Consider the following 14,302-nt stretch of genomic DNA (forward strand, 5'->3'; position numbering starts at 1 on the left):
TTGTCTGGCTGAACCGGCTACAACCGCGCGTTACTAATTCTCGCGGACACGCTTTTCACCGACGACGATTTACGCGCTTTGTTTCTCGCCGATGACAAACCAGACGCTCGTCTCCCCCTAATTACTCTGATTCGCTAATGACTCTGTAACAGTCGTTCCACTTCACGCTCCATTGGCGAAACCGCGGTTCTTTCGATGCTGTTCCCATTGCATTGTTCTCGACGCGATTACGAGACGGTGAAGAAAGTAGGACTGTAATTCAGACGATTTTCGTATGCATTTCTGAATTTTCTATTTTTATTTTCCTCCCTTAAACACCGTTTTAAAACGTCGAGTCTCGTCTCTATCTCTCCATCAGAATCGAACTGACGGTACCAGGCGTTTCGACGACAATATTTTAAACAATCGGGATGTATATATTGCTCCGCGTCGGTTTAACAGCGATATCGAACTAGTAAATCTCAGCTGGAGTTAAAATACGGACTTCGTACTGGTGACAGGTGTTGTTCGCCACGCCTTGTAAATTCATCACGTTTTGCTGTAGCTTCTGCTAGGAACAAAAGGGAAAAAACATAAACGCCGGAGTAACTACTCCCCCGCAGTTGAATCGAACGATATTGAAACAGCAACAGACTGACGATTAACATAAATCACAGGAGGAGCCAGCCGCAAGGATATTATTTCCACGAGAAAAGTCGGTCGACGTTTTATTCCACTCCCTGGTCTCGAATACAGAGTCCTCGGTAGGAAACAAGCGGGAGCGTTGGGCAGGGATCGTCGCGTTTAGCGGAACGGAAGTCTAGATTCTCCAATGGTCGGATTCCGGACCGTGGAGTACAATGGGCGGGTTGCCCTTTGCTGGAAGAGTGTCAGAGGATGGCGTCGCGCAATCTATCACTTTCATTCACTGGCTGTGCCCACCTACCCACCTAACTGCCGCGCTGTTCTGGATCTGGAGGAAGCCTCTCGTTGAGGCACTTCGTCCCCCACGATCCTGGTCCTGGCATTGTCCCTTCAATCGCACGTCCTATAAATGTATCGTACCTTCGAGGTTTTTTATTGCGTGTAGAGGTTTCGGATGGTTCAATAGTTTCCTTGCCATCTGGAAGTAATGAACAATCGGGGGGATAATATTATGTCTGTAGAACAAAACAGTGGTGGATGTAATGCAGACAATGGTGGTTCTAAAATCCCTCTAAAAGAAATTAAGGATCTATGATCTTTGATCTTTGACTTTTGACCTCTGATCTTGGACCCTGGATCCTGGACCCTTCGATCTTGGATCCTGGATCCTAAATCCTTTGTCCTCGGACATTGGACCCTTGATCCTTCGACCTTGGCCCTTGGATCTTGGACCCTCGATCTTGGACTCTCGATATTGGACCCTCGATTTTGGACCTTCGACCTTGGACCCTCGACCTTTGATCTTTATTTCGGATATTTTTCATGCTACTGTACACGTACACCATCTTATGTGCAACATATTTTCTCTAACAATATTAATCATATACTTCACACTGTGTATAATCATTTGTATAACTTATGTATAACATTTTCCTCTCTCGTTTCTACCAATTTTCTAACGTTTCTCTCTAACGTACAATACACCATGGTAATATAGTACAGAGGCAGCTTACGCCCTCCCTTAGAGAGCCAGTAATCTCTTAGTTCGCCTTCCTGCCCGCATCTCAAGAATAGACGCAGATGTGGAAAAGCGACGTAGCTGTTCGCCTCGGGGTTCAGATGCGACCGTTATCCCCTCGCGAGAGTAGTCGGACAGACGAACGTGTCCCAGCTAAGCTCGCCACGGTTTCCTATTTTTCAGAAGAAAGTGGGCTTCGAGTACCCCTGTGCTTCTTCCTCCCTCAGTCTTTGGGGCGCAGTCGCCGCGCCGTCTCGGCGGAATAAAACTGCTGCCTCCGAGAATTGATGTTTCTCGCGGCAAATTCGTCCTATTTTTCACCGCGAACCACCCGCGGCACTTGTCTCGACGGACCCACGCCGACGCTAACAAGGGATTTCTGCCTCCCTTACCCTCCCTGTCTCTCCCTTTCGGCTGCTTTCTCCTAGCCACGGGCTCTTCTTTCGCCCTGCGCCGCCACCGTACGTGGAATAAATCGCGCGAGCTTCCTCTTGTTTCTTGCACAGCTCTGGGGGCATTGTTTGCGGCCAGTTGTTCGTGAAATCCCAAACGTATTCGGTATTACAGTTTCGAGACGTTGAGTATGGCGCACCGCTGTTGCCTTCGACGGTTGTTGGCTGTTAGTTAATTAGTTTGAGATGAGCGTTGCATAGTTCTTGCCTACGTGGGTCTTGCGCGAGCCACTGAAGAACGTTTTGGGTTGAAATTGGTTAGTTAATTCTGGTTCACTGTTTTGTGCAGAGGTGTTCGCATTAGTTGCTAAATCTCTTATTTTTTTTCATCATATGGGGATTTAAGTATTTCTACAAATGTTGATATAACATTTGCAGAGTCTAAGGTAGTAAAAGTCTTCAATAAAGATTTGAAGAATCGTCCGTCAAATATTCCACATTTTATTTCACGATAAATTTTATTTTATTTCCACGTCCAAAAGATATGATCTTAAGGAGAAATGTATTCTGAATAGAATTACGTATGCAGGCCAAGGAATGCTATCAGAGTTTTCATTCCTCTCATTTTCTTCGATCGATTCATTTTGAAGAGGTTCCGAGAGCGGCAAGGAAAGATGGATTTCTCGACAAGCACTCACAGTGCTGGCGACACGGGAGTCGACGCTTCTTGTTAGCTTTGATAAAGAGCTGACGCGTTTTCAAAGACCAACGGTGGGCAAGCGTGCGATTCCCGTCGACGTGTATGTGTCGTTGGAAAAGTTCCACCCCCTGTTGCCGTTGTTACGAGAGCAATAACTCCCTCTTGGCAGCTGCTGCGGCGGCAAGTGTTACGAATGTCCTCTTCAGGGAGCACCCTCGCTTTCGGTGCCGCTCCATGGACCAGCTTCTGCGTTATGGATTCTAAATTAAAGGTGAACGTGGATCCTGTGATACACTTGTTAGACTTGAACACTCTTCATACGTTCGATTCGTATTAAGTTAGATAGCTATTTTTATTTGATTAGGTTCTCAAACTTTTATGTCTTCAGATTTTCGAATACTTAAAATGCAAACTTCTATAAATCCTTCATGAAATGTCTGTAGGTGTCAGAAATGTGGTAGATTGACTTCATTTGTTAGAATAAGACTAAAATTAATAATGACAGAGGACGCTTGTGTCGTCGTTTCCGAGTTATTAATTATTAAAGCTGTATCTATAATGTGAATGCAGTGTGTCTAACTAGGGGATTTATTCTACTGTCACTTTGAATTAACCCAATCAGACGAAGCGATTTCAGTAGAATAAGTCAAGTCAGACACAATTTCCATGAATCTTGGATGTCTTCATTAAATTCAATTTCATTATTCTTCATTTTCATCTTATTTTAGATTTCGTCTAGAATCTCTTCTGAAATTTTCTGACACTTGTTGTCGAACACCCTGTATAACACAGGCCACCATCGTAGAGAGGAATTTGTTTCTGTTCTACGAGCACTCTTTGGAAAAAAATCACCTTGCAACACGGGTCACGTATGACTTCGCGTCAGCCTCTAAAGCCCTTAAAGAATAAAAGCCGAGGTGAATTTTAAGCGGAGCCTTTTGCGTTCTGTTTCCGCCTACCAGCAGGATTTTCTTCTTGATTAGCATAATCTAACGGGATATGAGAGAAGGGATAGGTGGTTAGGGTGGATGGGGTGCACAGGCTTTATGCGAGCATTGTTATTATGTATTTAGTGTGTAACTCAAGTTGGCCGACTAGTTCGGAGACTATCCAACTCTAGAATGCGAGAAGGACTTAGTAGTTGGGCCAACTTATGATAGAAGTTCGCCAACGCGCCTTGCGTCTCACCTGCCTGGAAACTTTGTCCCATCCGGCTCGAATACAGGTGCGTGCATGTGAGATACGAGGGTACGATGTATCACGAAGTTTCGCGACGCTGTATAAATCGCGTGACATTGACTTGCTGTGGTATTTCGGCTGTTCAACTTTCAAGTCGAGGATAACTTCAGCTGACACCTGTAGCAATAGATTGTCGCTAAATAAGAGAGAGGTAATTGATCCTTAGCTGGTATTGGGAGGTCACAGTATTTAGTGTTAACTTTGATTTTAATCATTTTGTGCATTCTGCATTTTACTGAATATTCAAATTTCTGTGGTCGTAAAAGGTCGAATCTTTATGCTTTTATTTATGAAACTTTACATCTCGGATCTCCAGAATTAAATTTCACAATATTCATCCAAGTTATTTTTATTCAAATCAGTATTTCCAGAGAATCTCTTCCACCGGCGAGTTCAGCTATTTTACTTGTTAATCGTCCACTGTTCCATCTCGGAACGTCCACGTCCCACTCGACATTCCTACAATCTAAAATATCCATGAAGGGTGTCCTTAAAGTTGCCGTGAGTTTAAATAAATTACGCGTCCAGGGATCCCGGCAAATATTTGAGTTTCCGCGGAGAAATTCGGGCCCCTTGGAAGATAAATTCGAGCTTCATTTTGCTGGGAACACTGGAAGTTAGCATGACTATTTTCTTTCTCGATTAACAATTAGTACACTTAGCTGGGACCATTCAGTGCCGTCGATACTATTTTTCCTTTATGATGATATTGAAATTTTCTAAATTTTGAATTACTGACTGTTCAAAGCTTTCAGAATTTCAAATTTTCAAATTTTCAAATTTTTGAATTTTCAAATTTTTAAATTTTCAAATTTTTGAATCTTCAAATTTTCAAATCTCCAAATTTTTAAATTTTCAAATTTTCAAATATTTAAACTTTCAAAATTTCTCCACATACACTCATCTGTTTCAATTTTCCAAATTTCAATCACTAGACCTCTATATTTCACCTGTGACCTACTGTGATTCTACAGTAGTATAATAAGGGTTAACCGGATCTCGTCGACCGCCAAGGAGGAATCATCCCTTCCGCCTTAGGGACACAGACACGGCCCTCGTGACAGAAAGTCTAGAGAGCGCATTAAGATATATCGTCGTTCTCCCAGAAATATTTCTTTGTCCGTGAAAGTTTCGCGGCTCGTGAGTAATTATGCGAGACAAACGAGTTTCTGCCATTTGTCTCGCTTCTCCTCGCCTCGTGCTCCTCTCCCTAACCGTTTCCGCCCACGCTGTCCCCCTGTTGCTGGCTGTTCTGGCAGGGGGCGAGGGATGTAACGAAATTCAGCAATAAAACGAAAGCCAGCGACGGTTGTTAAGATAATGTCCCGGCTCTGGCGCTGTCGCGAGCGCGAAACCCCGGGAATAAAAATATAATAGCTTCCGTAAAACTGGATTCACGAAGCCTTCCTACATAAGTTACGATCTCCAGAGACGTATTTCGAGTATCAGCCGCGTGTTCAGAATTCCTAGCGCACCGTGCTATTTGTTCTTGGTCGTTGAAACGCCACGGCGAGGGGCGCAGAGTGGTGACGGGGATGTTTTATGATTAATTCCGGGTAGTAAAGTTATTCTGCAAAGTGGTTGATTTAACACTTTCACCGCTGCCTTATGTCTGTGGCTGTAAGGCAACGCGCTATGAATCATATTTTCGTTTTAGAGGTATTGGTATTCGGAGGTTGCAGCCTCGATTCTATATTAGACACTTGAGTTTTATTCTGCCTTTTATTTTTCGAGGGGAAACCCTTTCTAATATTTTTAAGTATCATTTTATTTAAACCGAGAAGGAATATTCTACTTATCTCTGTTTTTTAACTTTCTTTTTATTTAGTGTACTATTTAATTGTGTGATGAGAGTTCTCAATTTATGAGGAATTTTGTCTGACAACAAACTCACTGTCACCTACCATGTACCTATTCTACTACTAGTTGAAACTAAACCTGTACTTCTGGAAGGGCTAAAATCCACAAAATAGACATCAGAGAAATATCTCAAGTAATATCACTGACTATGTTATACTATGTACAAGATCTCTCACTCCCATTCACTCTCTCAACAAACTTCATAAACAGGTTCACACTTTGTAATCAAAAGCAGCGTATATAGACTTAACTTATACGGCTGTATAGCAGTCATTGCCTAGCCCTTGTAACCCGACGTCTGCCATTTCAGGTAGCAAAACGTTAACGAGATTAATCCATCGAAACACGTAGCCAGATATGAAGATCGTAAACATGGAAGACTGACTTCAGAGTTTCCCTCACTGAAAGGAGTAATAAACTGGGAAAGGGGATGGTGGGCTTCCTTTCCGACTTTATTCTTGGTTTAATACCATTCTCGTCCCGAGGAATACGTTTGCTTTGATGAAAACGTGCCCCGAAATTATTAGCGGATGGAAAATTTCGCAACGGATAATAAATCAGGAGGACGTCGGGCACGATCGGGGATCGTTCCTAATTGGACGGTCGAGGACGTTGTATCTTGTCGAAAGCGCAAAGTAAACGGGCCAAGAGAATATCCTCGGCGTTCGCAATTATCGAGGACAGTAATTTATGGGGTACTCGCGGGCTTTCGACTTTTCGAGAGGTGTCCTTGTTGAACGTTGAGGATTCAGCAAGAACGAACCTCTTTGATGAGTGATCGTGACTCAGTTTGCGTTAACACATTTCAACAGAGCTACAGTTGTGGTAGAATAACTACCACTGTAAATCCAGTAGTATCTCCAGTAAATACTGTCACTCCACTACGCTAATTGAGATCCTGCCTTGTGTTTACAAGAACGTCTGACATCTAAATATCCTACCTAGTCACTTATTTAATTTTGCAACTCGAGAGAAACTTTTCAAGTAATTAAATCATCTCTACCGAGCAATATATAATAATTTGGAATCAGAGATATTATCCCTCGTAAGAAGTTTTCGATCAAATGCAACAATATGTCAACAATATAAATCCATATAATTTTTTTTTTTAGTTTTTAATTTCATTTTTTAGTAATTTAATATTGTTGGGTTTGATCGAAGACTTTTCGTCAGGGTAGTACTTAAAATTTTATTTTAATGTATTTTAAATTTGTAACTCGACGATCAATTGAACCGTGAAGCATCGAATCGCATTAGACATAATTCGAAATTAGAGGTACTTGAAATCCCCGAGAAGTTTGCTACCCTCCTCGTCACGAATGAACTACGTCGAAAGTGAGTCTACAAGTTTCCAATTGCATTAGAGCGAGGCATATTAAACGCATCTTCGTTGATTCTTCGTGGCGTTCGTTTCTTCCTTTCCATCCCTTTAACTCGATTCGAAGAGAGCGAGTTCGGAGGGTAAACTTATAAACTATGGAAGTTACTCTTCCATTCAATGAATTGACCGTGCGCCTTCTTCGGTACGTGCCTCGAAACCATTCCGCCTCGACTTCTTTCAGGAGTTCCCTCCGTCGTTTTTATTATCTATCGCCGTGCGTGAGAAAGAATACAATGTTGCCGACCGACCGGAAAATTGCAAGTTCTCTCTCGCTGTGGTTGGCGAACTCCCCAGTCGGATCTCTCCTGACACGATCAAATAGGCCACGGCGGTTTTTAATACGCCTATCGTGCATAATTCACGCGTAGACCTTCGGTACGGCTCTCTCGATATCTTTGGAGTGGCATTTCCGTTTGCCTGGCGGATATCGATTTTCACTGGTTGCGGGTTTTGGGGTCGTGAATCAGTGTATCTAGAGTAACGTGAATTCTCTATCTCCTTCGAGGTGAATTTTTTACTTTTCTTATTTAGAGGAATCATGTGAGTTCTTGTGGTTAAGAGCAATTATTTGGTAGATGAATTTTAATTTTCTACTTTCTCTAGGAAAATGTACTTTTTCCTGCATAGATGTGGTTGAGGAAAATTTCCACAATGACTTCTTGAATTTTAGGTAAAACCAATATATACATGTTATTGCTGATAGCATCCCTATCCCCTGCACTATTTCTTAATGAAAATTTCTTTACAGCTTTTCAAATATTCGAAATTTTGATTTACCTAATAATATTCTCCTAAAAACAGTGAAATTATCCATCAGTAGAATGTTCCAGCGTCAAGTCAGCCTTTAATTCTATCATACTAAATCGTCTTCAAATGAAGTTAAAATTCTTCCAGAGTGTAATATTCTCCACTAACGTGTTGCTACTATTTTTTTGTTGCAGAAGTCGACAGGAGTGCAGGCGCTGCAGCGGGGGCGGCGGGTGCAACTGCAGGGGGCCCTCGGGGGTTGACACCTTCCCCTGCCCCCTCGACACCCTCGACCCCCGTCGCTACCAGTAGTCCCTCGTTCTCCACCGCCTCGCCTTCGTCTTCACCTTCACCTTCTTCCTCGCCCTCTGCCCTCGTAGCGGGCTTCGATAAATCGGTGCTACAGGTAAGTCTCACTTTTTCCCCATTCATCTGCTTCAAATTTTTGCCCAGGAGTGTACAACAAATGCCTCGTGGCTAGAAAAACGTTCATGAATAGACTGCAGACTTCTATGCATTTATGGAGATTTTGAATACGTAAAGAGGGTAGAGAATGCATGTAATATTCAAAAATATAGGAAATGTGAAGAATAAAGTGCAAATTGTAGTACATGAAAGATGAAGGAAATTCTTATTTAGGTTCGATTTTACTTTCGTCAATGTTATAATATAATAACAGAGGGAAAGTATTCTGATGGGTCAAATTTCGACTTCCCTGGTTTTTCATATCTTGAACTGCGTTTAGTTTTGTCTAGCAAAACATGTAATTGCATAAAAATTCGCAGTCTGTCCATGAGATAAGGTAGAATAAATCTCTCTCGCGATTATTCTCCCCCTGGACCGCAGAGACTTAAATTTCGACTGAAAAATTCGAGGAGGAAGTCTATCAGTATTTGATCAAGAGGAAGATTTAATCTAGAATCAAAGTTGAGAGCTGAAACGTGTCTCCGAAGGCAACGTTTAGTCTCCCAAACTTCGTGAACCTTCCTTTTGATAAGATTCCTCTATCTTCAAAGGCATCTCGAATATTTCAGTATTACCTTATTACACACGCCAGAGGGGGAGGGATTCGAAAATTTTCGTGCATTTGCTCGTCGAGGGGACCCTTCCAAGCAACAGGCTGTATCGCTGAACAAAGGGTCACTGACTCGTCCCGCAGGATCGAGACGATAACGTTCGAAGAATAATGATCGCCATTAAACCTCTTTCCCGAAGCGAAAATCCGACGTAAAGTCCAACGCCCGTGAAATACGACGTAAAAGTTCGTCGTCTTTTAATAGCGACGACAACGACCGGGGACACTGTAGCAATCGGCGGGGGCGAGATGGGAGGGGCGGCACAGAGCAATGGCGGTAGGGTTAGTTACGATAGTGCGGGCGCTGGTCTACCCCAGGGCATCTTGGCTAATTAAAGTTCATAAATTACGCGAACGTGGAAAGAGACTGACGAGAATATGGTAAAGAACGGACGAACGTGCCGGAGGGTGCGAGCGAAACGCGCAGAGCAGTTGAACGTCGACGAAAAACGCGTTAAGCGCATTCCGCGTACGAGCCTCTAAATTTCCTCGACGGCTGCACCATTTCCTATGGAGCTCCTCTTCTCATAATATTTGGTTGTTACATATGTTTTCGCGTTTGTTATGTAATTGGAGAGGAGCTGGTAAATTACGCGGGAGGGTGAAGTGGAATTTTGATTTGCATTAAGTAGAAGCTTTGTTAACTGGTTCTTTATTGTACAGGATATCGTAGAACTGGTGATAGGAGCAGAAGAATGGTGATTTTATGTGATAAAATTAGTCCAAGATATAGAATAGAGTAAAGTTTGAGTTTAAATTTTAGCCAGGATTGAGAGGACTGAAATATAATTTTTAGAATTTGGAGATTAGTCAGGGAGAGGAGTTTTTAGTTTACAGTAGAAAAAGTCAGTGGTCAGACTATGGGTATTCTGAGATCATCAGTTCTGCTAATTCTGGGATACTCTCTATTATCGATTAGATTAGAGTAGAATGTTGACTTACATTTAAATAATAATTGTACAGTACTCTGCATAAAATACTAACGATAGAGAGAATTGAAGCTAAAATAAAATTAAAAATCAGAATTTCTAGAAATTAAAATTGTGGGAGTCAGAGAATTGAATAAAACTTGAACTGAATTGACAAAGAAACTGTTTGAAAATGTTGAAGAACATATGGAAGAAGCTAATCCCATTTTTCTTGATCTAGAAGCAACTTAACCCAGATCTGACCGAGAGCCTTGTCGAGATCTTGCTTCGTGGAGAGTCGGCGAGCATACAGGCGAACGTTACTTAGAATTAGATTTGGCGCGCGTTTCGAGAACTACCGGTGAATTTAGTTCAGAGCACTGTGGCTCGTCGAGGACATTTAAATTCACACGCCGTGGCATCGGGCAATCTGCCCCTCGAAATAAGGGGTAACGCTCGCTGTATGCTCCTCCAACTAGAGGGGACGATCTAACTAGATTACCTAGCGTGTCGGCGAAATTAATTCCCCTTCGATATTCGGTTCTCGGACACCGATTGATACTTGGTCGACCGAAAAACATGTTCCAAGCAAATAAGTCGCTTAAGGTAATTAAATGATTGATTTGGCAACTAATTACGTGGTTAATCCTTAACTGATATGTTGGAAATATTTCATCATTTATAATTCAATTTATCGTCAGATATATTACAGATGACATTGGTTCTAAAAATTTGGAAGCTCTAAGAGTTCAAGTTTGAGTATTAGAAAATCTGGGAATTTGAATATTAGCTACAATTTTACGTTTTCAAATTGTAGTTAAAATTTTAAGGTTTCTAAATGTTATGCTATGTCACACATTTATGTCACCACTAGTTATTACGTTAGATCTATGATATACTTTTTGATTAATCTTCACAATGAAAGTTGAACATAAACATTGTTAACTAGCGTGTTAGGATGATTAGTCAGTCGCCATTTGTAATTAGCATTTTCTACAATTATTTCTTCTATCGATTCCATTTCTATATCACACATAGACTGCACTCCTTAAAGAAGATCGCAACTACAATGGGACTCAGTTGTTCTTTAAAAATTCGATCGAAGTGAACTGTAGTGAAAGGCCTCACATATATTTTTCCGCGCAGCCAGGTCTCGACATCGAATCGCATTTGTTTCCGCAGCATCAGCAGCGTTCATTTGTTGCGACAAGGAGATTCCGTCGTACGACGTTTCACGATCGACTTACTCAGTCAGCCAGGCGCAGCCCTGAAATACGTCGTCGGGCGAAAATTCCGAAGAAGCGGGACGCGAGCCTGGCAGAATATTCTGCCACGGTCGGCGTCGGCTCTCGGTTATCAGGGACAGGAATTAGATTTGTGTGACGGCGGTGGACAGCGCGGAAACTGGCGCGTGTGAGGCCGAACCGCTCGCTCATGCAGCCGTATAACTCGGTCAATTTTATCGAGTTACTCTCCCGTTTCTCTGCCTTCGCGCCACCCTGATCTTCATTCATCCCATACGCGAGCCCAAATGCTCTGGCTGAGGGAAGGGGTTCGTGTGGAGGCCGATCGAAATTCGCGAAGTTTCAGGGCTGGATTTTTATATCACCCTGCATTTATTTTCTATAATGTTAGAATCACATCATATTAAAGAGCTGAGTCTATTTCTTTTATTTGTGCAATCTGGGGCCTTGCTTAGCGAAATTGTGTATATTCCAGAATTTTCCTACGAATTTCTATTTTTAATGAAAAAGCTTTCAAAAATTCGACTTAATGAGCGAGTGTAAATCCACTACACACTGTGATACGTGTTAAATAATTTTTGTTAGTCTGTTTGAAGCTTGGAAAACTAAAAAAATTTGGCTTACATAAAATGACTCGAGAAATCTTGAATGAAAAAAGTGGAAACAAGATCCACAAATTTTTTTTATTTGAAGTTAAACAAAAATCTGGTGGAAGCTCTACAGTTTGCTCTGACCCATATACGAGTTTTAGGCTCGTAGATATATTAATTAAGCAAGGTATCAGAGTCACGAAACATTTGACATTTAGTATTTTATGTCACGTTTAATATAAAGTAAAAGTAATATTCTACATTTAATATAAAGGCGTGTCAATTTCATATCTAATATTGATAAAAAGTATACTCTGTGTGAGGGGAGTTCCCACAGTCTCGTTGCAAAATTTTCGCCCAGGTTACAGCTTGTTGCGCCCTAACCTACAGTGTCGGCCTTATTGCGCGGTTCTACTACTTGCAGCTCCTCCGTTTCGTTTGCACAAAACGCACACTCTTTGTGGAGTTTCTTTTCGCGTGTAAACAGTCGAAAGGCTCCTCGTGCTTGACTTCTCGGATTATTGTTTGCTGTTTACTTACGCGGGATTACTTTTAGGGCTTATTTACATTGAGAAATAGAATTTTAGTTCCAGAACAGTCTCTTGTTGACAGTTCGAAGTTTCGTTATTGCGGGCTTCGCGAGTTCTGCAAGCCAATTCTTTGAAGAGGAACTCCAGACAATGAAGTTACAATCGTAGAATTGTACAGTATGCTTTATAGTACTCCGAAGCAATGTAGATACGACGAATTGGCGAGCAAAACATGTCAGTCTTGAGTTCAGTAGTATAACCACGTAATTAGTTCAGCAATAGAGAAAAAGTCAATCACTCTATATTTTTTTTTCTTTTCACAGCAGAGTTTTCTTTTTTGTTTTCTTTGACATCGTGTTAGCGCATAAAATGGGTGTATCCTTTTCGTTTACCTCATTCTTACCACGTAATTTCTTGGGTACTGCATCCTGCTCGGATGTTCCTTCAGGATAAACCTTTGTGCAGCGAGCTGTGCAGCGTTTTATCAAGCCCCTTTTAACTCTTTGCGTGTGGCACATTGTTCATGCTTGTTGAGGGTGCTCAGAGTACGAAACCTCGCAGCGCGCCTATATGTTTGGAACTGGTGGACCCTCGGCTCTTTACGCATTCGACGGAAATGTTGTTACTCTGATGATTTTCTGGTACGTGTTTGAAAACGACGATGGAGCGTAATAAGCAGCTATAGTGCTCTCAAATGTCGTTTAACATTCTCTGTTTTTAGCGGATTTTTATTTCAGTTGTTCATTATTCAGAGTTCAAACAAATATCAATTTAGGTATCACTTCCTCTATTATTAATAATTCCGAAGTTGTGACGAAGTTAATCAAATTAAATACCAAATCGTGTAAAGCTGAATTTTATGTTGCTGATTCATAATTCAATACTCCTGTTAATTAAAGAAGGAACAGATTTAAGATTCCTCTTTTAGTAGGTCAGTGAACCTCGTTTTAGAAAACGAAATCCAATATCTTCAAATATAGCCACAGAACCTCCCTATTTGTCAAACTTAGTTCCTCTCAGTGTCCTTAGACGTCTGTACTTACATTTTAATGGTTCCTTCTCAAAATCGACTATTCTAGCCATTTCCCTTCACAAGCAATTTAGTCTTGATCCCAGGGCTTAGATAAAAGTCTACCAATTATCTTCTTCGGATAAGTTTCATCGTCGTCTGGTGTATCGTGTCGATTCCACAGCTACGCTTTTCCTATTTGCCGAGTCAACAGAGTCTGACTCGAGCCAGTCAGAGCGACGTCATAACAGCTATCTCCCTCCTTCTATTTCCGGCTATGCTGTCTCTGCTGACAAGTATTGTGCTGTTTGCATAAAGCGATGAGAGGCTTCGAGGTAACGAGACTCGAGCAGGAATCGAGTTGCCAATGAAATTCTATTTCGCCTCATCTTGGGGCCGCGTTTTATGTACGCGCTACCTGTGGAAGTTCCGCGAAACGAACGGGAAAAATGAAATTCCTAATCTCTGGAGGGGCCTCCTCGGGAAACCTGAACCTTATCTCGATAGGGATGTAAGATAGGGGTGTAACATGTCATGTTTGTCTTTGTGTTACAGTAGTAATATACTTCTCTAAGTTGATAAAATTATTTCAGGAGGAAGTGTTGCTAGTTGCCAGTGTTTCCACTTCAATACTCACACAGGTTGACCAAACTCATGTTTCATAAAGATTCAGTTCTCAAAGATACGTGAATCTGTACAAACACCCACAGTCTACTTATTATTATGGAAAAATGTGCACTTTAATATTTCTATTATTGTATGCATGTACTCGACAAATCCTTCAAGTCCCCAAGACAAATACACCACAAAAAGCTAGAAATAATACACTTCAGACACTAAAGGTGAAACCATACCCAGCCCTTTCGAGGCATCAGAGCGCGTTATTTACTTTCGCGGCAAACTCATCTGTTTTGTCTCGATCGAGGGTCACGTTTCGAGATTAGTTTCCCTGAGCCTCGTGCCACCTACAGAAGCCCCTCACCTA

The 14,302-nt window shown here is 41.7% G+C and overlaps 1 protein-coding gene across 1 annotated transcript in view; it reads left to right on the forward strand.

The window, feature by feature from the left end:
- Positions 1-14,302, forward strand: part of LOC143185975 (dystrophin, isoforms A/C/F/G/H) — a 431,935-nt gene that overhangs the window by 80,335 nt on the left and 337,298 nt on the right. The window contains exon 31 of the mRNA XM_076389324.1: positions 8,156-8,367. Coding sequence (XP_076245439.1) covers positions 8,156-8,367 — 212 coding nt within the window. The remainder of the gene's footprint in view (positions 1-8,155; positions 8,368-14,302) is intronic.

Source organism: Calliopsis andreniformis, chromosome 12 (genome assembly GCF_051401765.1).
Source record: "Calliopsis andreniformis isolate RMS-2024a chromosome 12, iyCalAndr_principal, whole genome shotgun sequence".
Taxonomy (NCBI): Eukaryota; Metazoa; Arthropoda; class Insecta; order Hymenoptera; family Andrenidae; genus Calliopsis; species Calliopsis andreniformis.